The sequence below is a fragment of the Oncorhynchus tshawytscha genome, linkage group LG05 (genome assembly GCF_018296145.1).
Source record: "Oncorhynchus tshawytscha isolate Ot180627B linkage group LG05, Otsh_v2.0, whole genome shotgun sequence".
Classification (NCBI taxonomy): domain Eukaryota; kingdom Metazoa; phylum Chordata; class Actinopteri; order Salmoniformes; family Salmonidae; genus Oncorhynchus; species Oncorhynchus tshawytscha.
Genome location: NC_056433.1, coordinates 30413884 through 30437204, shown reverse-complemented (window position 1 = coordinate 30437204; position 23321 = coordinate 30413884). Strand labels below are relative to the sequence as shown.

The 23321-nt window shown below is 42.5% G+C and overlaps 1 protein-coding gene across 5 annotated transcripts; it reads left to right on the top strand.

Annotated features, from left to right (window-relative positions):
* Nucleotides 1-12084: 12084 nt before the first annotated feature.
* Nucleotides 12085-23321, top strand: gtf2a1 (general transcription factor IIA, 1). 5 transcript variants are annotated; one of them, XM_024420637.2, is made up of 12 exons: nt 12085-12323; nt 14119-14220; nt 14507-14666; nt 15231-15269; nt 15451-15515; nt 16212-16287; nt 16485-16523; nt 16765-16898; nt 18633-18734; nt 19004-19258; nt 21006-21095; nt 21361-23321. In XM_024420637.2, exons 1-12 carry the CDS (start codon nt 12294-12296, stop codon nt 21466-21468), a joined length of 1200 nt encoding a protein of 399 aa, XP_024276405.1. In that variant the 5' UTR covers nt 12085-12293; the 3' UTR covers nt 21469-23321. The 5 variants fall into 5 exon arrangements, with proteins under 5 accessions (XP_024276405.1, XP_024276407.1, XP_024276406.1 ...); XM_024420636.2 differs by having other exon boundaries at nt 12086-12323; nt 16765-16916; XM_024420640.2 differs by lacking the exon at nt 12085-12323 and adding an exon at nt 13412-13550 and having other exon boundaries at nt 16765-16916.

Below are 23321 nucleotides of genomic sequence, written 5' to 3'. Positions count from 1 at the left end.
GAGGTGGAGTGAGTCAGACACAGAAGGTTCAATTCAAACCAAACTGTATTGTCACATCCGCTGATTACAACAGGTGTAGACTTTACATTGAAATGCTGACTTATGAGCCTTTTCCCAACAACGCAGAGTTAAAAAGTAAGTCCAAATAAAAAATAGAAAATAGTAACACGATAAATAACATTAACGAGGCTTATGTAAAAGGAGCACCGGTAACGAGTCAATGTGCAGGTGTACAAGGTAGTTGAGGTATTTACAGTATCTACATGTAGGTATGGGTAAAAGTGACTAGGCAATCAGGATAGATAATAAAACATAATAGCAGTAGCGTATGTGTGAAAGTCAAATCAAATCAAAATGTATTTGTCACATGCGCCAAATACAACAGGTGTAGTAGACCTTACGGTGAAAAGCTTACTTACAAGCCCTTAACCAACAATGCGGTTTTAAGAAAAATGCAAATAGTAGCTATTCAGGAGTCTTATGGCTTGAGGGTAGAAGCTGTTGAAAAGCCTTTTGGACCTAGACTTGGTGCTCCGGTACCGCTTGCCGTGCGGTAGCAGAGAGAACAGTCTATGGCTTGGGAAGGAAAGTGTGTGTATGTTTGTGTTTGTGGCGTCAATAGGCATGTGTGGTTTGTGAGCCTATGTAATGTAATGTGTGTGTGTGTGTGTGTGTGTGTGTTGGAGTGTCAGTGTAAGTAGTTGTGAGTGTGTGGGTATCGTCCAATGAGTGTGCATAGAGGCAGTGTAAGTGAGTAAGTGCAACAAAGGATCAATACTAACACTAATAGTCCGGGTGGCCTTTTGAACAACTGTTCAGCAGTCTTATGGTTTGGGGGTAGAAGCTGTTCAGGTGCCTTTTGGTCCCAGACTTGGCGCACCGGTAATGCTTGCCGTGCCTTTCCAGAGTGAACAGTCTATGGCTTGGGTGGCTGAGGTCTTTGACAATTTTCCGGCCTTCTGACACCGCCTGGTATAGAGGTCCTGGGTGGCAGGGAGCTCGGCCCAAGTGATTTACTGGGCTGTCCGCACCACCCTCTGAAGGACAGGCTCATGGTAATGGCTGGAACAGAATTGGTGGAATGGTATAAAATATGATGCATTCCAATTGCTCCGTTCCAGCCATTATTATGAGCCCGTCCTCTCTCAGCAGCCTCCTGTGGAGTCAGGGTGCAGTATAAGTAATATAACTGCATTATGCTGCAAAAACTGCACCCAGAACAACGCATCGTTTTCACTGCGTCCAAAATACCACCGTTGACTGCAGTTACTGCACTTTTACTGCACTTTTACCACCGTTTACTGGCGTTTCTTTTTTTGTTCAGAGTTCTGCTCTTCATGGTCCAGATCATCCAGATTTACTAAATGTCAATTGAGACAGGTTTCCATGGAGACTGTAGAAAGTAGAGTTAAGGCTCTTTGTTAGCCTGCATTCATTCCATGGCGTTATGCTTTTGGAGAATTTTCCCCCCTAGAAGAGCAGGGGTTATTGTTATATGCCAGGGGTGGGAAAACTATGCCCCGCAAGCCAGATCCGGCCTGCAAACCCCTTCAATCTGGCCCGTGGGAGGTTTGAGCCAGCCTGCGGCAGTTTTTTGGGGGGAAATTATTATTTGGGGATAATTAAACACTCCAGGTCAATCTTGAACATCTACATAAAAAGTATGTAGAAAAAAGGATGTAGAAATGATGAAGGACCTATATATTTTAACTTCCCTTTATCTGGCCTGCAAATAGATTTTGATAAATTAAATCTAATCTGTGCCGCCCTCCATTGAATTTCAAAATCCCGATGTGGCCCTTTACACAAAACATTTGTCCACCCCTGTTATAGGCTGTACGAAACAATGGACAAATCTTTCCTGAAGTGGACATAAATTTGCCATTTTGACTTAAAATGCACATCTTTTATGATAAAGTATCTTCTCATATTGCTTAAATTGATTGGGATGTGGGTCATTATAGGGATTGGAAACTGATCCTCTGTTTTTGTTGTGGTGTGTGATCACTCTCTAGTGGTGTAATGGGGTTACTACATCCAGTGGCTCCTGAATCTGTCACTCGACTCCACTTGGGCAGAGACGAAGAGGCAAAGCGAAAAGCCAACTGGCTGACGATACTACACGGTAGTCAGATTCCGATATCGATCAATTTGATATAATCATTTTCCAAAGCATCTGATCTGTTTCTTAACATGAATAAATGCCAACTCATGGCTGTCAAAGATTGTGTGACACCCTCATATTCAGTGGCGACCAGTCTTTCAGGGCAGGTGTGGCTCGTTTAGCAAAAAAAAAATTGGCATTAATATGTGTCACATATCAGTTTGCAAACAATGTAAATAAAATAATAATAATAATTGAGTTAATAAAGCCGGAAAAAAACATGGTCTCTTTTTTCTTTCTTGAGTAAGGCAGCTCCAAAATGCAGGTGTTTCAGCCTAGCTCAGTGCTTTCTGTGGTGGTGGTGGGGCAGCCAGCGGAAAATACAGAGTTTAGGGGTTGGTAATGTTCTTTAGTTGCGTCGTGATTGGCTCAGTGTTCTGTCACTCATGTGGTCACTGCAAAATCTACGGAAGGGCTCGAAAATTCAAGCCGCTTGAGTGCTGCTATGGATTTACATTAGAAGTGCCCATCCAAGAAGACTCAAGATCTTTGGCTACAGATAAAATTATGTAAAATCACGTTATATCTACTGTAGCTTTGATTGGACTGTCATATCATACTTTCAAAATCTTAGCTAGCGTATATAGACAAGGAGTCGTCATCATGAATCAATCTACTGGCAAATACTTTTTAATCCTTATCATATGAAGATAAATTATATATAAAACGTATCAGTGCTCATCGGCCATTGGACATAAACATTACACAAGTTGGAAATCCCAAATTCAACAATGAGTGGTTTGGAAGGAATCAGTGGCAAACTGCAAGTATTGCAAAATAATCACTAGCCTGCTATTCAGTGGAGTGGGTTTGTGGTCCAAGTCTGGGTTTAAGGGTATTTTTTTCCAAGCTTATAAGGATAAACATTCAACACCATGGGCCAGAAAAGGTTGAATACATTGGCCATGCTGTCAATCCAGCATGACTTCTGCTGAGTTCAAGACAACTGGGAACTCTGAAGAAAAACAAGCTCCGACTAAGAAAATGTGTTTTGAATGGTCATCCAACTCGGAATTCCAAGTCGAAAAATCGGGCCTCTTTCTAGAGTTCCAACCTGAAGATCAATGACGTCATGATTCCCAGTTGTCTTGAAAGCACCATACATCCAGAGAATACCAGATTTTGATGACAAAGTTTGATGACAAAATTTACACACAAGAAGGACCGCTGTGCCACCTTCCTGTTCAAGTGAGCAAAGCACAACAAGGTGAGTCCAAAAATGTCTTGTATGCTGCTGTATAAATTATGTAATATGCCAGGAAGATATGTATACTGTTGCTAAAAAAGTAATACTATGTGTTTTTTTGTGTAGCCCATGTGCCTCACCCTAATAATTTGGTCCCTTTCCCCCTAATAACTTAGTGCACATGCAGCCTACAGCCTGTTTTAGAGAAATGTAGTCATCGAATATTGAGATTTCACTGTCTACTTATATGGCCCCTTTATTTATCCTACGGTTTGGACTTGGTGTACAGGGAGAATACTGTAAGAACGGCCCATGTTCAGAATTTTGTCAGTGTACATTTCAAAAGTGCTGAACAAATAGTTATATTGACTACATCCATCCTAGCTCGCTCATTAATGTCTTAATCGAAATCATTAGTGTTGTGTAGTGGATTTTCTGGAAAACATCTAAAAAATGTTCTTGTAGTTTTTGCCACTAAGATTTACATGCTAAGATCGCCACTGCTCATACTATGGGATTCCAGTGAAAGAATACACTTTGTTGTTGTTATTTTAGAACATATTTAGGCGTAACCATTACAAAGGATCAGAAGTCTAGAGGCTTCCTAAATTTGAACCCTGTTATAGAAAACAAACAGAAGAACCTAATTCAATGTCTGCAGTGGGACATTGTAAGAAGAGTCATAATAATCTCTAGACTAACAGATGCTGCTTTGTCTTTAAATCTTGACCTTAAAATAAGAGATGGTTCAGATGCTTTTCAACATTCTGTGGAGAAACCGTACCCATTACATTAGGAAAACTGTAGTAATGAGCATGGTGGGCTTAATTTGCAGGACTTTTTTAATAATAATTAAAACAAAATATTAATTTTCAATAATACTTTTAAGATCAATTGGATAAAACAATACCTACGAAGACCCACTTCTATGTGGAACTTATTCCTCATCATGTCTTGTCTACTTTTGGTGGCCTTCATGTTGGTTTGCAATTATAATATTGACAAAGTTTCAGTGAGGTTTTCTTGTCATTGTCCTTAATTTAAAAGTATAATTTCTCCCCACACAGATATTATATTATTAGAATTGGGACATATTGTATAAAAATACACCTTTGTTTTTAGAATATTGGTTCCAAAATAATATCCTATTGGTGATCCAACTTAATTAGGAGGAATTCTTATCACGTTACAAGATCCCTGTAACACATAATGCTTTTGCAATTGTTTTTAATACCATTCCCTCAGGTGTTGATTTATTATTCAGGGAGGCGTCAAGCAAAACCTGACCCTGACTTACCTTGTGTATTGGAAAAAAAGTTTGGATGTTGCCTCACACATTCCTACTTATTTATTTTTTAAATTAAGGAAGTTTTATCTTTTCATTATTCATTATCCTGCCAACCACAATATGAAGAAGTGTAAAAAAGATCAACTCAAACTGTACCTTTTGTAAGGACCACCCACAAACAGTTTTACATCTTTTTAAGCATTGTATTCATGTAAATAATCTGTTTCAAGACATCATTAGATTTATAATTGATCATATTTATGAAGATGTAGTGCTTGGATTATTTTCCTAAAATAGAAATGATTTTAAACAATTGTATGTTTTTACAGTAATTTCATTATTCTTCTGGCCAAATTTCATATTCACAAATGCAATTTTACAAACAAAACACCCATTTTTCTTACCTTAGGAAAGGACATTTAACAATATTTTAAGACAATTAAATACTCTACTAACAAAAATGCTGTTAGAATAATAAATGTGTGTATATCCCTTAAGTGCTTTGGGTTATTTTTATTTTTTTAAATGCTCAGAAAACTTTAGGGGCCAAATAAAACCAGCCGTGGGCCAAATTCAGCCGCCAGGTAGGGAGCCCTGCCCTAGCCCAACTGTCTTATACATATGTGTGTTCTCATGTACCTTTTGTATTGATTTATTTTTGTTAATAAAAAATCTAATTAAAAAAAATATATATATACACATTCAGTACATTCGCAAAGTATTCAGACCCCTTGACTTTTTCCACAGTGTGTTACGTCACAGTTTTGTCCCAGCCCCAGCTAACACACCTGACTCCAATAATCACCTAATCATGATCTTCAGTTTAGAATGACATTTGATTCATCAGCTGTGTTCTAGGGATGGAGAAAAAGTGTGACAACCAATCAGGCCCTCGAAGACTGGAGTTGTCCACCCCTGCGTTATGGGACTCCCAATCACGGCCAGTTGTGATAAAGCCTGGATTCGAACCAGGGTGTTCATAGTGACGCCTCTAGCACTGAGACGGAGTGCCTGAGACCGCTGCACCACTCGGGAGCCCGGTGGTCTCCCATGATTTGGAAAGTCACACACCTGTCTATATAAGGTACCACAGAGCAAAAACCAAGCCATCAGATCAAAGGAATTGTCCGTAGAGCTCTGAGACAGGATTGTGTCGAGGCACAGATCTGGGGAAGGGTACCAAAACATTTCTGCAACATTAAAGTTTTCCAAGAACACAGTGGCCTCCATCATTCTTAAATGAAGAAGTTTGGAACCACCAAGACTCTTCCTAGAGCTGACCGTCCAGCCAAACTGAACAATCGGGGGATGAAAGGCCTTACCAGGGAGGTGACCAAGAACCTGATGGTCACACTGACAGAGCTCCAGAGTTCCTCTGTGGAGATGGGAGAACCGTCCAGAAGGACAACCATTTATGCAGCACTCCACCAATCAGGCCTTTATGGCAGCGTGGCCAGATGCAAGCCACTCCTCAGTAAAAGGCACAGCCCGCTTGGAGTTTACCAAAAGGCACCTAAAGTCGTCTCAGATCATGAGTAAAAAAATGTTCTGGTCTGATGAAACAAAGATTGAACTATTTGGCCTGAATGCCAAGCATCACGTCTGGAAGAAACCTGGCACCATCCCTACAGTGGCAACATCATGCTGTGGGGTGGTTTTTCAGCAGCAGGGACTAGGAGACTAGTCAGGATCGAGGCAAAGATGAACAGAGCAAAGTACAGAGAGATCCTTAATGAAAACCTGCTCCAGAGCGCTCAGGACCTCAGACTGGGGTGCAGGTTCACCTTCCAACAGGACAATGACCCAAAGCACACAGCCAAGACAACATAGGAGTGGCTTCGGGACAAGTCCTCTGAATGTCCTTGAGTGGCCCAGCCAGAGCCTGGACTTAAACACGATCGAACATCTCTGGGGAGACCTGAAAACAGCTGTGCAGCGACGCTCTCCATCCATCCTGACAGAGCTTGAGAGGATCTGCAGAGAATAATGGGAGAAACTCCCCAAATACAGGTGTGCCAAGCTTGTAGCGTCATACCCAAGAAGACTCGAGATTGTAAACGCTGCCAAAGATGCTTCAAAAAAGTACTGAGTAAAGGGTCTGAATACTTATGTAAATGTTTTTTCTTTGTCATTATGGGATACTGTGTGTATATTGAAAAGGAAAAAATTATTTAATCCATTTTAGAATAAAATTTTAACGTAACAAAATGTGGAAAAAGTCAAGGGGTCTGAATACTTTCCTGAATGCACTGTATATATTTTTCTGAAAAATAAAGAAGAGGCGACAGGGATAACTGTGCACAAAATCTGTCTCCTCCATCATGTGGTGTTTTTGGGTGGTTTTTTTACTCACCAAGCAAGTAGTTTTGTATAGAGGTCAAAGACAAAAAATGATGGATTATTTGCTACGTGTGGTTTATTTGATCGAATAGATGTTTCGTAATGCTTCTTTTCTTACAAGTGTACTGATATAAGTTGGACACGTGACATCCTTGGAGAAACTTGGAGAAAAAATACTTTATATCGGAGTTGTGAATGTTGTTCCCACGCACATCTACCCTCTCATTGGCTAGAATGGTCCCACCTGATCTTGCCTCCTCCCGACTGCCTTCCATTTTAGAAGACATGTATTTTCATTGTTAGAGTGGCCATTTGAGTATCTGGTCAATATAATGGATAATCTGTGTTTTGGACCAACGGATGAGATACAGTACTGCAGGCAGATGCAACATAGGCGGTTGTGGTGGGTTGAGTCGCAGCCCATGTAAAAAAACATATCTCTAGCTTAAACTGACAGATTTTGATAGGGATTTTTTTTATTATGTCGATGTTATTGCGGGTGTAGTGAAATGCTTGTGTTTCTAGCTCCAACAGTGCAGTAATATCTAACAATTTCACAACAATACACACAAATCTAAAGTAAAGGAATTAAGAATATATATAAATATTTGGACGAGCAATGTCAGGGCGGCATAAACTAAGATACAGTAGAATAGGATAGAATACAGTATATCAAATCAAATCAAATTTATTTATATAGCCCTTCGTACATCAGCTGATATCTCAAAGTGCTGTACAGAAACACAGCCTAAAACCCCAAACAGCAAGCAATGCAGGTATAGAAGCACGGTGGCTAGGAAAAACTCCCTAGAAAGGCCAAAACCTAGGAAGAAACCTAGAGAGGAACCAGGCTATGTGGGGTGGCCAGTCCTCTTCTGGCTGTGCCGGGTGGAGATTATAACAGAACATGGCCAAGATGTTCAAATGTTCATAAATGACCAGCATGGTCGTATAATAATAAGGCAGAACAGTTGAAACTGGAGGAGCAGCACGGTCAGATGGACTGGGGACAGCAAGGAGTCATCATGTCAGGTAGTCCTGAGGCATGGTCCTAGGGCTCAGGTCCTCCGAGAGAGAGAAAGAAAGAGAGAAGGAGAGAATTAGAGAACGCACACTTAGATTCACACAGGACACCGAATAGGACAGGAGAAGGACTCCAGATATAACAAACTGACCCTAGCCCCCCGACACATAAACTACTGCAGCATAAATACTGGAGGCTGAGACAGGAGGGGTCAGGAGACACTGTGGCCCCATCCGAGGACACCCCCGGACAGGGCCAAACAGGAAGGATATAACCCCACCCACTTTGCCAAAGCACAGCCCCCACACCACTAGAGGGATATCTTCAACCACCAATTTACCATCCTGAGACAAGGCTGAGTATAGCCCACAAAGATCTCCGCCATGGCACAACCCAAGGGGGGGCGCCAACCCAGACAGGATGACCACATCAGTGAATCAACCCACTCAGGTGACGCACCCCTTCCAGGGACGGCATGAGAGAGCCCCAGTAAGCCAGTGACTCAGCGCCTGTAATAGGGTTAGAGGCAGAGAATCCCAGTGGAAAGAGGGGAACCGGCCAGGCAGAGACAGCAAGTGCGGTTCGTTGCTCCAGAGCCTTTCCGTTCACCTTCCCACTCCTGGGCCAGACTACACTCAATCATATGACCCACTGAAGAGATGAGTCTTCAGTAAAGACTTAAAAGGTTGAGACCGAGTTTGCGTCTCTGACATGGGTAGGCAGACCGTTCCATAACAATGGAGCTCTATAGGAGAAAGCCCTGCCTCCAGCTGTTTGCTTAGAAATTCTAGGGACAATTAGGAGGCCTGCGTCTTGTGACCGTAGCTGAAGTCGGAAGTTTACATACACCTTAGCCAAATACATTTAAACTCACTTATTCACAATTCCTGACATTTATTCAAAGTTAAAATTGCCTGTCTTAGGTCAGTTAGGATCACCACTTTATTTTCAGAATGTGAAATGTCAGAATAATAGTAGAGACAATTATTTCTTTCAGCTTTTATTTCTTTCATCACATTCCCAGTGGGTCAGAAGTTTACATACACTCAATTAGTATTTGGTAGCATTGCCTTTACATTTTTTAACTTGGGTCAAATGTTTCGGGTACCCTTCCACAAGCTTCCAACAATAGGTTGGTCTGAATTTTGGCCCATTCCTCCTGACAGAGCTGGTGTAACTGAGTCAGGTTTGTAGGCCTCCTTGCTCAATCGCGTTTTTTCAGTTCTGCCCTACAATTTTCTATTGGATTGAGGTCAGGGCTTTGTGATGGCCACTCCAATACCTTGACTTTGTTGTCCTTAAGCCATTTTGCAACAACTTTGGAAGTATGCTTGGGGTCATTGTCCATTTGGAAGACCCATTTGCGACCAAGCTTTAACTTCCTGACTGATGTCCTGAGATGTTGCTTCAAAATATCCACAATTTTCCTCCCTCATGATGCCATTTATTTTGTGAAGTGCACCAGTCCCTCCTGCAGCAAAGCACCCCCACAACATGATGCTGCCACCACCATGCTTCACGGTTGGGAAGGTGTTCCTTGGCTTGCAAGTCTCCCCCTTTTTCCTCCAAACATAATGATGGTCATTATGGCCAAACAGTTCTATTTTTGTTTCATCAGACCAGAGGACATTTCTCCAAAAAGTACAATCTTTGGCCCCATGTGCAGTTGCAAACAGTAGTCTGGCTTTTTTTATGGCGGTTTTGGAGCAGTGGCTTCTTCCTTGCTGAGCGACCTTTCATCTTATGTCGATATAGGACTTGTTTTACTGTGGATATAGATAATTTTGTACCCGTTTCCTCCAGCATCTTCACAAGGTCCTTTGCTGTTGTTCTGGGATTGATTTGCACTTTTCGCAACAAAGTATGTTCATCTCTAGGAGACAGAACGCGTCTCCTTCCTAAGCGGTATGATGGCTGTGTGGTCCCATGGTGTTTATACTCGCGTACTATTGTTTGTACAGATGAACGTGGTACCTTCAGGCGTTTGGAAATTGCTCCCAAGGATGAATCAGACTTGTGGAGGTCTACAATTTTTTTCTGGGGTCTTGGCTGATTTCTTTTAATTTTCCCATGATGTCAAGCAAGGAGGCACTGAGCTTGAAATACATTGACAGGTACACCTCCAATTGACTGAAATGATGTAAATTAGACTATCAGAAGCTTCTAAAGCCATGACATCATTTTATGGAATTTTCCAAGCTGTTTAAAGGCACAGTCAATTTATTGTATGTAAACTTCTGATCCACTGGGATTGTGATACCGTGAATTATAAATTAAATAATCTGTCTGTAAACAATTGTTGGAAAAATTACTGCAGAAAGTAGATGTTCTAACTGACTTGCCAAAACTATAGTTTGCTAACAAGAAATGTGTGGAGTGGTTGAAAATTTAGTTTTAAAGACTCCAACCTAAGTATATGCAAACTTCTGACTTCAACTGTATCTAATCAATATATTTGTTTTTCTATTTTCCATTTATTTTTTATAAATGTTAGAATTTTTCTTCCACTCTGACATTACAGAGTATTTTGTGTAAATCACTGACAAAGAAATTACAATTAAATCCCACTTTGTAACACAATAAAAGGTGGGGAAAGTCAAGGGGTGTGAATACTTTCTTTAGGCACTGCAGGCCTATCTCGGTCCATCTCTGCCTGTAATTTGTGTGGTATTAAAAAAGATTTGGCTTTGTAAAATTAAGTAGAATTGCATGAAATGTTTATAAAAAGCATTTTTTTTCTCAGACCTGTAATTACGATGATAGATTCATGCAATGCTTTTACGCAGCCCTGTGCACGATCAAAATTCTTGCGTTGCCATAATGCTTACAAGACAAAGAACACTTTCTAAAACATCATATCTAAGGCTCCGGTCTGTCCAAGAAGTGAGGGTAACGGTAAGGATGTTCTCTGCCCTCCACTTTAAAATATATTTTGATGAAGAGAGGGCCATCCCATTTTATTTCAGAGGTCCGATTTTCTCCATCCTTATTATCAATAACGTTCACTTCCTTGTTTTAACCAAATATTGTGGATATATTGACAAGATACATGTATCTTTGCCAGTGGAGGCTGCTGAGTGGAGGACGGCTCATAATAATGGCTGGAATGGTGGAATGGAAAGGCATCAATCATGTGTTTGATGTTGTTGACACCATTCCAATCATTCTGCTCCAGCCATTACCATGAGCCCGTCCTCCACAATTAAGATGCCACCAACCTCCTGTGCTCTTTGCCCTAACAATGGGAGTCGTTGTCCTCAAAGCTGCACTGCGGGTTGTCGAGCTCCCCTCGACCTTTTTTGAATATTCGATGAGGGTTGTTGACGTCAACCGCCTGTATTCAATGGAGAGAGACGCTATGCTACTAGCTTTAATCAAAAATATGCACAATCATCTCGAGACAACTCCGATATAAAGTACTTTTTCTCAAAGTTGCCGGGATGTCACATGTCCTATTTTTATCAGGACACTCGTAACAACTTTATAAGCATTACGAAACTTCTAATCGATCAAATAAACATCACGTAGCGAATAATCCATTCATTTTTTTGTTGACCAAATTCGACACTCCCATTGACCTAGATACAAACACTCAAAACTTGCTTTTTGGGCGAAACAACGAAAAATATTTAGAAATAGGAAGATTATCCAATCTATGAACATGTTACTTTCCACTGGCGGCACCATCCAATCTGCATTACAGACTACTGGTTACTACTGGTTATGGTTAAAAACCTATTTTCGCATAGCTCATAAATACCTGTGCCTGCCTGAGAAATATGGCATTAGACAGTTTACCTTGTTTTGCAAGGTCTGGTAAATAAAAATATAACAGATTGCATGAATGCATTGTGATGTTTATGTTTATATACCAAACAAAACTTAGAAATACAGAAATTATATAAGCAAAGCTATTTCCTTTTGTGAATGTTTTATTTCATTCAATTCCCAATACACTATGTAAAAATACAAATCGCAATACCGTCAAAACTGAATATGTTTTTCTTCTGTACGATATTCTCGCGGACTCTCGCGGTAATGACCGGATTGACCTGCCTTATGTCTCGCGCACTCGCAGCTCCAGCTCAGTATATAAAGGAGGACAACGGCGGGAGAAGAACGGCTGGGAAGGCACAGACCGGATTTGTAAATAAGACCGTTCAAATCTGTGTTTTATTTACAAAAGTTATGCCGGCTAATTTTAAGTATCGTACCCAGTTGTTTTAGATCGTTTTTCCTTTTTTTGCTCTCATTCCTCGCTTCATTTTCGTGTGGTTTTACACTACGCGTAATGGCGAGCTCGGCTAACTCGAATCCAGTGGTAAGGATCATTCTCAGAGGGTAGTTAGTGAGACAGAACTAGTTACGACGGCAAATTAACTGCCCCAAAAAATAATTGAGTGCAAAAACATTAAAATAAGTTACCTAGGGAATATTGTTGGCAAACAATTGATATTTTCTCATGAATAAAAATGATAGCCATAAGTACAACAGCCATTTTAACCTCTTCGAAACCATAGCTAAATAATTTTCAGAATGCAGCTGGGGAATGACGTTTTTAACTTATCTTGGGCAAATGTTCTCAGATGCAGTTTTTGACCTTTAGTCAAGTCTTAGTTTAAGCTGATTAATTATCAAGTTAGAAATGTGATTTGAGCCTTGTTTATTGGCTTTGTAGGCTAATTTGCAAGCTATTCTGCACCTAACTACAGTAACGTTAGCTAGTCAACATGCATCAACTACATTGGTGCATTTTCAATGTGGACTGGAGAGCTAGCTAAAAAATAATTCACGTAGTTAGTACGAGTCCTAACGTTATTGCTAGCTAACTAGTAACTATCTACAGTAGCTTCGAGTTTGGGAATTGTTCCTGGAGCCTAATGAAAACTAGCAGTTTGCCTTGATGTACAGTTGGAAGCACCTTCATCCAATGCGTTTGTTTAATTCCTAAATGTCGGAATTAAAACTGATTCAGGTGCTATTTAATGCTTGATCATTTCAAACAACAAGGTCGTACAGTGCCTCTGTCCACCATTACACGAACAAGGCTTCTCGCTAGCCGCCCCAAAACACGTAGTCCTCTATTCTCCACTATTTATTTGTCCGTCTCTAAAATCACATTTGATCCAGCTCAAGTCACACTATCTTCTAGCAACAATCCCATTTACAGCCAACAATGGAATATTAGTGACTGCGGGCGTGAGGCAATGTGTGCCTGATCCCGGCTCCGTAAAATGGCTTCCACGTCTCCTCTCTTGACGGTTGTGACCCTCCTCCTTTCCGCAGCTCGGTTTTATACAGCCATATTGGCTCTCTAATATAGACTGCCCGGGATGGGAAGGCGCTACTCAACCCTACGTCACCGTCTCTACGTATAAACACCAGACCGAGCTTTAAATAGTGAGCAGACAGGCCAAGAGGCGGGGAGAGCGATGGTGACACCGGGGAAAGTGACCCTTTTTTTGTCGGTGTTCATGCGACCATTTTCGTTTTTTACGGTGTATGATCGACGATTGAACGTTAAGCTATATTGTGCATGGCCTATTGAGTTGAGTTCTCGCCAGCTGCTCGATTTATTTAGTTTGTTTACAGTTTGAGAAAATCCTAAAGGCCAATTGATTGAGAAACGATTGCTGCGTTAACTTGGTTACGGTTTGAAAGCTCCCTTATGCACTGCACATTTGTGGTCTAGTCTAGGGTTTCCAAACTATGTTCAATCGTGTATAAATGACTTGATGACGAATTGTCCCAACTTGTCCAAGAATTTGTACAATTTTGGGGAATGCAATGAAAGTCTGCACACTTTCACTTTTACAAATCATAATTTTGGAACTGATTGTTTTACATAGTTTCGTTGTCAGAATGCAAGAATTGCAATTTTGTGGTTTCTAAATTCTGTTAATTTTAAGATTCTTGTGGTATGCAGTTTATGAATGCCTGGCACTGATGTTCAAAGGCAGTCATGCCCCAAAATTACATTTTTCAAAACAGGACATTTTGTATTATTTGTTGGCTGACATTCTTTACCAAGCTGCATTTGAGTACATTTCAGTTATCACTATGTGGAATAACTATACTATATATTAGAGCACTTCTAACAGTGTATGTTCTGTCAGCCTAAACTGTACAGGTCTGTGATTGAAGATGTTATCAACGAAGTCCGGGAGCTCTTCCTGGATGAGGGGGTGGACGAGCAGGTTCTCATGGAGCTCAAAACGGTACGGAACTCATCACTTCCTTTTTAGACGCATTCCATTCTAGAATATTCTTCCTCTTTTGTAGATCTGTAGTAGATCCAATTTATTATGCAATATGAGATCTCTAAGCCTCAATCCCAAATGAATGGACCGTCTAACTCCACCTTCCGTTTGTGGTCAGAGGACGAGCAAGTCTAAAGATCCGAGCAAGTCTAAAGATTTAAATTATATTAGTCTATAAGCTGATGGTCAACTTCTTACCTACCCCTCCATTTTTAAAAAGTTGTCTTCCTCTCATCTTTCCTAGCTGTGGGAGAACAAGTTGATGCAGAGTAAGGCAGTGGAGGGCTTCCATACCGAGGAGCAGGCGGCCCTCCAGGCAGCAGCCCATCAGCAGGCCCAACAGGCCCAGCAGGCCACCCAGCAAGCCCAGGCACAGCAGGTCCTCCTGCCCCCGCAGCAGCAAGGTGAGTCCTCGGCCATGACATATCACCTCTGCTGTCCTTGGTACGTTATGGGCTGGTTTCCCAGATACAGAATAAGCCTCGTCCTATAGTTAAAAAGCATGTTCAATGGAGATTCTCAATTGATTAGGATTTTTAGTCCAGGATTAGGTTGAATCTGTGTTCAGGAAATTAACCTGGCCTATAAACCATTGCCCCATTTTACAGCCATATGCTCAGCCTCTAACACCTCTAATCACCGTCTTTCTCACTTCCTGGTCCACCTCCAGTGTATGAACATATTTGGGGCATTGAAAAGCGCTTTGTAAAACCCATGTCTATGGTTCCCTGACACCCCTTTAAAGCCAACCACCCACCTCAGACCAGCCCTGCCTGCCACCCCTAACCACCATGTCTGGTCTTTTCACACTCAGTGTATGATATAAATTGCTATGAGTCCAGACACAACAGGTCCTCGTCTAAGTTGCCCAATTCAAAGTCAATTTCAAAGAACTACTTGAAATGACTATCTGCAAAGTATATGAAAACCACAAATGCATTGAAAAGATAATCCTTTCTCATTCACAGTGACAAGCTGGCAATCCACCCGGCCTACTGTCACAAGCGGTAATATAATCCCTTGATGATGATTATAATACAGTATTTATTGTTTACATGCACACACACACACATTGTTTGTTCCAAAGCGGCATTGGCAAGATGTTGTTTCACATTTATTAGAAGTGTAATTACTGAGTGTGTAATCGATACTTTAATGAACACATGCATCTCCCCTGTCTCTCCACAGCACCCCAGCAGCAAGTCATTGTGCAGGATCCTAAGATTCTGCAGCACATGAGTGCAACGGGGATGGTGAGTGGAGTAGGGTGGTTGTCTGTAGATGGACTACACGTTTAGGACCGGTGACATAAGAGCTGGCTCTGAGCATGACACTGACCAGGCCAGCTGGAGGACAGATGGAACAGAGGGATGAGGAGGAGGAGGAGGAGGAGAGGAGGAGGAGGGGAGGAGAAGCGAGGCCACTCAGGAAATCGTTTAGTGAGAGCTATGAATTTCAGACTGGATTACTGAGCAGATAAACCGAGAAGAGCCTCACACTCGTCTGTTCTCCCCCCCTCCCCCCGGGTATTTTCTGAGCTGAAGTTAGATCAGTTGTAGACTCTGGGATATTCTAGCTCTGTTTTTCAAAGACTGGATAGAAAAGTGTCTCCCTGGTTTTCTGGCCTGTTTTTCCCTCTCTAACCTTCCCCCATCAACTGGTTTTGTCTTCTGAACTCACTTGTCATAGATTTAGACGTTGTAGTCTTTGTGTGATGCACAGATTTCACCGGTCTGCACAGCATATGGGATTATAGCAAATTGATAGGTTACATTTTAAATGCTTCTCCAGGCGTTTTGAAGATCTGTTAATCTTGTGTAGAGTCTTATCTTGAACAAGCACATATTCTAGCGCACCCTCTTATTTATTTATTTTCCCCGTGAATGATTAGGAGTAGCTCTTTGTCCTTGCCTGGTTAGTAATGTGTGTGTTCTCTGTTTGTCCTGTAGAGTGCAGCAGCCACCGCAGCAACCCTGGCCTTACCCACAGGTGTCAGTCCCTACCATCAGCTTATCACCAGCCAAGGTAGGACATTTAACATCACACTACCTCTAGTATTAATCATGTATTATAACCGTGCATAGTGATTCATTGATTATTTGACAACTAAAAGTATATACACAGCTGTGTTGTTGCAGAAAGATTACCTCACCAAATACCAATCTGTTTTTTTTTTGTTCTGCCCTGGATTTCTTATGTCCTTCCCGGGTGACGCACATCAGGCAATTTGTCCCAGAATTGTTATATTAAGACAGCGGACGGTGTGTACAACTTAGGAATAAGAAGCCTTTCTTTCTGACTTGTTAATATACTTGTTTCTCAACATTCAAACTGTTCTTGGTCTGGTCATGGTTTCGATAATATGGATCTTTGATTGAGTCTCACGAGGTTGGGTCTGGGTCTCGAGGGCTTTGGTCTTCATCGCTCGTTCCCCTCCTCTGTTCTCCAGTCAGATCCTGAACATACTCCTCATAGGTCTAATATCCTCCTCTCTGACCCCAGGTCAGATCCTACAGTTTGTGCGTGCAGCCAACGGTGCTCAGTACATCATCCAGCCTCAGCAGCAGATGGTGCTACAACAGCAGGTCCTTCCTCAGATGCAGCCGGGTGGCGTGCAGGCTCCCGTAATACAGCAGGTACGCCCCATTACACAGGTAGGTCTGCTCGCCGCCCTCCAACATATACACTACATGGCTTGTTGAACATCTCATTCCAAAATCATGGGCATTAATATGGAGTTGGTCCTCACTTCGCTACTATAACAGCCTCCACTCTTCTGGGAAGGCTTTCCACTAGATGTTGGAACATTGCTGCTATAACAGCCTCCACTCTTCTGGGAAGGCTTTCCACTAGATGTTGGAACATTGCTGCTATAACAGCCTCCACTCTTCTGGGAAGGCTTTCCACTAGATGTTGGAACATTGCTGCTATAACAGCCTCCACTCTTCTGGGAAGGCTTTCCACTAGATGTTGGAACATTGCTGCTATAACAGCCTCCACTCTTCTGGGAAGGCTTTCCACTAGATGTTGGAACATTGCTGCGGGGACTTGTTTCCATTCAGCCACAAGCATTAGTGAGGTCGGGCACTGATGTTGGGCAATTAGGCCTGGCTCACAGTCGGTGTTACAATTCATCCCAAAGGTGTTCGATGGGTTTGAGGTCAGGGCTCTGTGCAGGCCAGTCAAGTTCTTCTGCATCGATCTCAAACCATTTCTGGATGGACCTCACTTTGTGCACGGGGGCATTGTCAAGCTGAAACAGGAAAGGGCCTTCCCCAAACTTTTGCCACAAAGTTGGAAGCACAGAATTGTTTAATGTCATAGTATGTTGTGGCATTAAGATTTCCTTTCACTGGAATTTAGGGGCCTGAACAATGGAAAAACAGCCCCACTCCATTATTGCTCCAACACCAAACTTTACAGTTGCCACTATGCTAGCATTCGGACAGGTAGTGTTCTCCTGGCATCCGCCAAACCCAGATTTTTCCGTCAGACTGCCAGATGGTAAAGTGTGATTCATCACTCCAGTGAGCATGTTTCCACTGCTCCACGAGTCCAATGCCGGTGAGCTTTGCACCACTTCAGCCGACACTTGACATTGCGCATGGTGATCTTAAGCTTGTGCGGCTACTCGGCCATGGAAACCCATTTCGTGAAGCTCCCGACGAACAGTTTTTGTGCTGACGTTGCTTCCAGAGGTCTCTTGGAACACTGTAGTGAGTGTTGCAACGGAGGACAGATTTGTATGTGCTTCAGCACTCGGCGGTCCTGCTCTATGAGCTTGCGTGGCCTCCTACTTCGCGGCTGAGCCGTTGTTGCTCCTAGACAGTTCCACTTCACAATAACAGCACTTACAGTTGGCCAGGGCAGCTCTAGCAGGGCAGACATTTGACAAACTGACACGTTGAAAGGTGGCATCCTATGACTGTTTCACATTGAAAGTCCGAGCTCTTCAGTATGGCCATTCTACTGCCAATGCCTGACTATGGAGGTTGCATGGCTGTGCTCGGTTTTATACGCCTGTCAGCAACAGGTGTGGCTGAAATAGACAAATGGAGGTGGTACCTCTATTGGAGGTGGTCCTCCTCATGCAGATTGTCCACAGTTCAGTCAATAATATTTTGTTGCCACTTGCTCACTAACCAGTGCCAGAATACCTGATCCTATGTCAAAGCTATGATCGATGACATGACATGAGTAGTGGAGGATAAAATGTCCGTTACCCTATGGGCCTTTTGTGAGGTCCTCAGATTTACAGAAGTGGCTTAAGATGGCTATGTTTTGCAAGCTGAGTGGTTTTGGAAGGTGAAGTGTCCGTTACTAGTTCCTGGTGGTTCAGTGGGGTGTAATGTCATGTTGCTGCCCCTCAGGTTCTGGCTCCTCTCCAGGGAGGCCACCCACAGCAGACTGGAGTCATCATCCAGCCTCAACAGATCGTCCTCACTGGGAACAAGGTCCAGCAGAACGCACAGGTCAGATATCAAACACTCACTAGTTACTACTGGCGCTCTATGGAATTAAAAAAGGATGGTACATGTATTCCCCTGAAATGTTTTGATAAAATATGCATTGGTATACCTACATTCAATGTATTTTTACACTCTGCTTTTGAGAATCTATAGATATGCAAGAGGGAATTATTTACCCTATTATACAAATGGTGATTCCTCTGCTGAACACCCCATCCCACATTCAACCAGCTCTCACCACCCAATCCTTCTCAACCCATTTCTCTCTTCAGGTAATGCAGATGCCAGGCCAGCCTGGCCAGGTGCAGCAGATCCAGCAGCAGGTCCAACAAGTCCAACAGGCCCAGGGTGGCGCTGCGCCAGGGCCACCACAGCAGCAAGCCAAGCAGCAGCCTCCTATGATGCTGCAGGTTGACGGAGCGGGGGACACGTCCTCAGAGGATGAGGACGAGGAGGAGGAGGAGTATGATGAGGATGAGGATGAAGACAAGGATAAAGATGGAGGGGAGGACGGCCAGGTGGAGGAGGTGGGTAATACTCTCAATGAGACCGAGAGAGAGAGAGACACACAATGGTTCTAAACTTTTACCCTTAGAATGTTTGTATGACCCACTAACTAGGTGAGCAAAACTATCTCTAACCAGTTCCAAAGCACTTTACTAGCACACTGTTGTACTCTCTAGATTTGACTGTAGATATTGAATGATAGGATGGATATACAGTGCCTTTTGGAAAGTTTTTTTGTTTTGTTACAGCTTTATTTTAAAATTGGAGAGAAACAAAATTCCTTCTACACACAATATCCTATAATGACAAAGCAAAAACAGGTTTTTAGACATGTTTGCTAATAAAAAATAAATAATATATAAACACATTTACATAAGTATTCAGACCCTTTACTTTGAAGCACCTCTGGCAGCGATTACCGCTTTGCCTTCTTTGGTGGGACGCTACAAGCTTGGTACACCTGTATTTGGGGATTTCTCCCATTCTTTACTGCAGATCCTCACAAGCCCTGGCAGGTTGGATGGGGAGCGTTGCTGCACAGCTATTTTCAGGTCTCTTCTGAGATGTTCGATCGGGTTCAAGTCCGGACTCTGGCTGGACCACTAAAGGACATTCAGGGACTTGTCCCGAAGCCACTCCTGCATTGTCTAAGCTGTGTGCTTAGGGTCATTGTACTGTTGGAAGGTGAACCTTCACCCCAGACTGAGGTCCTGAGCGTTCTGGAGCAGGTTTTCATCAAAAATCTCTGTACTTTGCGCCATTAATCTTTTCCTCGTTCCTGACTAGTCTCCCAGTCCCTGCCGCTGAAAATATCCCCACAGCATGATGCTGTGACACCACCATGATTCACCGTAGGATGGTGTCAGGTTTCCTCCAGATGTGACGCTTGGCATTCAGGCCAAAGTGTTAAATCTTGGTTTCATCAGACCAGAATCTTGATCTCATGGTCTGAGAGGCCTTTAGGTGCCTTTTGGCATACTCTAAGTGGGCTGTCATGTGCCTTTTTACTGAGGAGTGGCTTCTGTCTGGCCACTCTACCATAAAGCACTGATTTGGTAGAGTGCTGCAGAGATGGGTGTCCTTCTGGAAGGTTCTCCCATTGCCTCTGGCGCTCTGTCAAAGTGACCATCAGGTTCTTAGTCACCTCCCTGACCAAAGCCCTTCTCCCCCGATTGCTCAGTTTGTCTGAGCGGCCAGCTCTAGGAAGAGTCTTTGTGGTTCCAAATCTTCCTTTTTTTAAGAATGATTGAGGCCACTGTGTTCTTGGGGACCTTCAATGCTAAAGAAATGGTTTGGTATCCTTCCCCGGATCTGTGCCTCGACACAAACCTGTCTTGGAGCTCTACAGACAATCCCTTCAACCTCATGCCTTGGTTTTTGCTCTGTAATGCACTGTCAACTGTTGGGACCTTACATAGGCGTGTGTGTGCCTTTCCAAATCATGTCCAATCAATTGAATTTACCACAGATGGACTTCAATCAAATTGCAGAAACATCTGAAGGATGACCAATGAAATCAGGATGCACCTGAGCTGAATTTAGAGTCTCATAACAAACTGTCTGAATACTTATTTAAATAAGGTCTGTTTTTATCAATTTGCAAACATTTTCTAAACCTGTTTTCACTTTGTCATTATGGGGTATTGTGTGTAGAAAAATCTATTTTATAATATGGCTGTAACGTAACAAAGTGTGGAAAAAGTCAAGGGGTCTGAATACTTTCTGAATCCACTGTATGTAGGTTCTTAACCCCCCTCCCCCTTTCAGGAGCCTCTGAACAGTGAAGATGACGTGAGTGATGAGGAGGACCAAGAACTGTTTGACACAGAGAACGTGGTGGTGTGCCAGTACGACAAGGTAAGTCATCCCCAGATGACTACAATACGATGTATGTATCCTGTATATGAGAATCCACAGGGAGGAAACCCCAGACTTCCTGTGTATGTGACTGGTATCCCCCTCTGCTCCTCTCCTAACGCCATCACTGACACTGTCCATTTGGTTTCCCTGTTCTCCTCTGATACACACACACACACACTCACACACACACACGCACGGCATTGTGCGAAAGAGCGAGGCATCATTCTGTTCCTACCGAACTTTCACTCTTTTCTCTCCTCAGATCCACAGAAGTAAGAACAAATGGAAGTTCCACCTGAAGGATGGGATCATGAACCTGAATGGCCGAGACTACGTCTTCTCCAAAGCCATCGGGGACGCTGAGTGGTAAAACGCACCACAAAAAAGGGTACATCCAAAATGGCACCCTATTGCCGATTTTTATAGTGCACTACTTTTGACCAGGGCCCATAATCCTCTGGTCAAAATGAGTGCACTACATAGGGGAATAGGCAGCTGTTTGGAATGTAGGCAAAGCAACAAAACACCACAAAAGAACTCTGGAACTTTCTGTTTGAGAAAGAGGGAGACCTCAATAACTGAAGACCCAGGGAATCACTGGAGACATTTCAGCCCGAAGACCTGTGGTGGGTTGGTGGGGGAAGGAAAATATATGACACCACCCAAAACTGTGAGATGCGCATCTGAATGAATGGTATTTCAGTATCAATACCCAACAAGCTTGAGAAGACTGTCCCTGCATCGTAGAACCCTCAGAGGAGGAGGGATCCTTTGCGCTTCTTTGTTTGAATGAATTCAACTTCAGTTTGAACTGACGGTCTTACACACTTGTAGTTGTAGTGGACCAGATATAACCACCGACTTGACCCACTCTAAACACTTTATACCTATAGGTTTGAATCGAGGTCAAAGTTCAGTGAAAATGCCCAGCGATTGGACAGGGAAATCTGTCAATTCCAGTTGTGCCCAGTGATTGGCTAGGGAACTTGTCAGTCAATCCTAGTAGGGTTTTTTTTCTCAAAGTGACCCTGCACTACACAGTAAAGTTGACACCAGTGTATTGAGTTAAATTGGCTGTTTGCAAAGGCCGACATTATTAGCTTCTTGTTGTAAATCTCCATTCCATGTCACTGATATGATATTCCTGCCACGTGTTCTCATGGTCCACACTAGAAGTTTCCTTTTGGGTATCCAGTTGATACTAGTACTCACTGTGTGTTCGGCAGTGTAGCGCTCCCCTCCTGTGATCCTAGTAACTTTTTATATTTTTATTGTTATGATGAAGACCAACCCCACTAAAGGCAAAAGGTTGGTAACGACCTAGTGATGTAAATTGAGTGAAGGGATCCCAGGAGACCTCCTATTCCCTATAGAATTCACTTTTGTGAGCCCTGGTCAAAAGTAGTGCTCTACAAAGGGAATAGGATGCCATTGGGGATGAAAACAAATAAAAAGAATCCCCTGTCTGCTTCTTTTTCAAGCCCTCCTAAATCATTCTATCATTGACTGACCCCGTGCAAAGACGGTTAATGAATCAACCAATGAATGGATAGATACAATTATTGTACAAATGTCTTCAAACACTTACAGTTTTCCTGTTTTGTGTATCTGGTCTTCTAATTCAGTGGTTAATCAGTGCAGCCAGCTGGGGATTTGCATTGTCAGTGTCAATGTATCGTGAAGTCAGTCAAGTTTGGCCACAGCATGCCCAATATTGTGTGTTTGTGAGGTCTGTCCGGGTTCACTGCTTGTTGAAGATGGATTCATCAGTTAATGTTGTTGGAAGAATGGACACCCCACATCCCCTTTCCGATTTTACAGTACAAATAGATAACATTTTTGTGATTCATTTGTTTTGTGTCGATTTTTGTATTTATTCCTGAAAGCTCAGGCAGTGTTATATTTTTTTTGGGGGGGGTAAAAAGTAATCAAGAAGCCGCACCAATCTGTGCTCTTATGATGATAACGAAGTGTTCCTTTTTTCTTTTAGTTGGTTGGACTAGGCTCCATGTGCTGTGGGCCATGTCTTGGCTGCTGTGTACAGCACTGTCTGTCTTGTGCTTTCATTTTAATCATGATGATTTTAGAAAAGTCCTGTTCAAGCAGGTTTCAACTTCTGGGTGGCAAGGTGTGTGTTCTCTGCAGTTTATTTTAACAGTGCCCCATTGCAACAAAAAAATGTCTCTGAAATAAATAAAGTATGTTTTCAGCTTTTTCATAGTA

Excerpts from the sequence above, each read along its gene's own strand:
- gtf2a1 (XM_024420636.2), top strand. The coding sequence starts at position 12,294 with ATGGCGAGCTCGGCTAACTCGAATCCAGTG. Across the intron at positions 16,917-18,632 it reads AGGTACGCCCCATTACACAG|GTTCTGGCTCCTCTCCAGGG; the intron begins GTAGGTCTGCTC and ends GCTGCCCCTCAG. Across the intron at positions 21,096-21,360 it reads TGGTGTGCCAGTACGACAAG|ATCCACAGAAGTAAGAACAA; the intron begins GTAAGTCATCCC and ends TTCTCTCCTCAG.